The 2,408-nt window shown below is 50.9% G+C and overlaps 1 protein-coding gene across 1 annotated transcript, besides 2 other annotated features; it reads right to left on the bottom strand.

The window, feature by feature from the left end:
* Positions 1 to 291: 291 nt before the first annotated feature.
* On the bottom strand, positions 292 to 2,262 carry TraAM80_10245 (group II trans-sialidase superfamily; the record flags this gene model as incomplete). The annotated part of the gene is made up of 1 exon (XM_029386881.1): positions 292 to 2,262. One exon carries the CDS (start codon positions 2,260 to 2,262, stop codon positions 292 to 294), a length of 1,971 nt encoding a protein of 656 aa, XP_029233245.1.
* A 9-nt stretch (positions 2,263 to 2,271) lies between these two features.
* Positions 2,272 to 2,303: a microsatellite.
* Positions 2,304 to 2,334: 31 nt separating this feature from the next.
* Positions 2,335 to 2,361: a microsatellite.
* The last annotated feature ends 47 nt before the right edge of the window (positions 2,362 to 2,408 follow it).

The raw sequence follows: 2,408 nt of genomic DNA on the forward strand, positions 1-2,408 counted from the left end.
ATATGACAAACAAAAATGGACGGAACAAAATACATGAAAACACCGCGGTGCTGGCGCCGAAAGAAGAGCGCAATTTGTGGGTACAAGAAACAAAAAAAAAGCGTAAAATAAAACAAAATGCGTGTCTACATGAGACTTTATTTAGTTTAAAAAGTGATTGGAGAAACGGAGATGCTCTCAGTAGAAGCATAAACTCCCCTCCACCGGGGTCCACTCAGCACAGGGCAACAAAAACCTATAGCCCCAATAGCAGCCCAGACACATCCGCACGCGTGGAGCGTCACCTGCACGCTACTCAGTTGCATGGGAGTCGTCAACCTTTTTGAGTTCCATGGCATTCAGTGGGCGATTGTACAAAAAGACATTCCTCACTGTCACATTGCTGTTTTTGCTGCCACCAAAGTAAAAGTGAGTGATATCGTGCGTCCGTGCCTCAGGGGTTGGTAGTGTGTCGGAACTCCCCACAAGCACGCCGTCCACGTACACGGAGCCCTTGTTGCCCTGCAGCATGAGCGCCACTTTGTACTCCTTCCCCGGCTTCCAAGTGCTGTTGTGTGTTGTTGTCGTGATGCCGTCGAAGACTGTACCCCACCGTTTCTTCGTCGTGTACGACAGCCCCACAAACGTCGTGATTTCACCTTCGCCTAGGCTCGCGTGCACCAGAGAATAGCCCCGGTTCGGAACCTCATCGATGGTCACCGTCGCCACAAGCGTAAACTCGTAATCCACAAAGCCGTGCACATTGCGATGCTTCCACATGTTCACCGGCCACATGGCGTATGACCCAAACCCCGTGAACTTAAAGCCATTTTCGACCTTCGTTGCATTCGTCACAGTTGCATTCAAGCAACGGTACGCGTCGTTCCAAGTTCCTTCACCCGATGCACCCGACAAGAACCCAACCAGACCGGCCGTGGGCACAGACGACTTGGAGAGGAAGGAGTCCATTTTTGCCCAGGTCTCCAAGACGGACGTAATCGTCTTCAGCTGCTCGGGTAAAGAAGTAAAAAGCATGCTGCTTGACGTGTGATCGCTCCTCGCTTGTAAAAGGTGCAACGTATTTTTCGAATAGAGCAGGGTGTTCTCAGACCCCAACCCATCTTTCCTGTCCCTGGAAATGCACCCGACATGAAAGGTGCGGTTGTTGTCAGTGGCCCAAAGGTAGAGCATATTTGCCACCCTCTCCTCAGGGAGAATCCCTTTCTGAGTGTACAGCATAACCTTCTTTCCAGCAATGGTCGCAGTGATGAGGGCCTTCACTCCCGCATCCGTTGGAAACATGTGCGAAATAAACCTGGGCTGCACGCGTGTGAGTATCCTGGCAGCCCTCGTCCACGTTGCCCCCATGTCCCTCGACTCGTACACCCTGGAGAGAAGATAGCGTTGCACAATCATGAGAAGCTGCCCCTGCTCCCATTCCACGATGAGGGGGTCAGTGCACTCCGGGGGGAGCATCCCCTGTGAAAGCAACCAGTTTTTGCCGTCGTCCTTCGAATAAATGATCATGGAGAGAAAATATTTTTCTCTTGTCTTCATCACCGTCACAGGAAACACAAGCGTGCCATCCTCCATCACAACGCCTGAACCACCAGCACCAACAAACTGCTCCACGCCACGTTGTTTAGCAAATGGTTCGATCTGTGGCAAAAGCGAGGTGGGTTCGCCCCATTGGATGACTTTATCTTGCGTGACCTCACCCACAAACAAATCAAAACCCTGTGAGGGTGCAAACCACTCCCTCGATGAACCATCATACTTCTGATTATACCCTCCCACAAGTATGAATATTCTGTTGTCCTTCGCAATTGTTGTGGGTGCATACGCGTATCTCACACCGTTGTTATGCTCCTCTAGCAGGGCTGTGCGAAAGATGCTGTACGTCTTCCATCTGTTTAGTCGGACCTCATCAACAAAAGACGACCAGTTTTCTGCAGGGTCAATGTACCCCGCCACAACATCATAAGACATGGGCCAATTGGGTTCGTAAGTAGAGAATTGAAGCATGGTGTAGCTCTTGGCGAAAGCAACCAACACTCCACCAGCACTGGCAAGGGAAGGGAAGACAAAAAATTTCCATGCTTCACTTTGACCTTGTGTTTCCACGATCCTTCGACGCGGCACAAAAAGATTAGCATCCTTTGGCGGCTGCACGTCTTTTGGCGTACTTTTCTCCTCGGCGTGCACAGCCGTACTGGCAAAGCATATCAACAGCACAAAAAGGAGCACCGAAAAAGAAAACAGGTGCCGGGACATGTTGAGCATGTGTTGCTGCTCACTCACTCACTCACTGTCTCCCTTCACTCCTTGTAGGGAATGCTTTCAGGCCGCGACGATTGTGTGTGTGTGTGTGTGTGTGTGTGTTGCTGGTGGTGACTGCAGAGTCGTTTACAATGTGCACAGCAGCACGT

Source organism: Trypanosoma rangeli, assembly GCF_003719475.1.
Source record: "Trypanosoma rangeli strain AM80 chromosome Unknown Tra_15.4_contig_00854, whole genome shotgun sequence".
NCBI lineage: Eukaryota > Euglenozoa > Kinetoplastea > Trypanosomatida > Trypanosomatidae > Trypanosoma > Trypanosoma rangeli.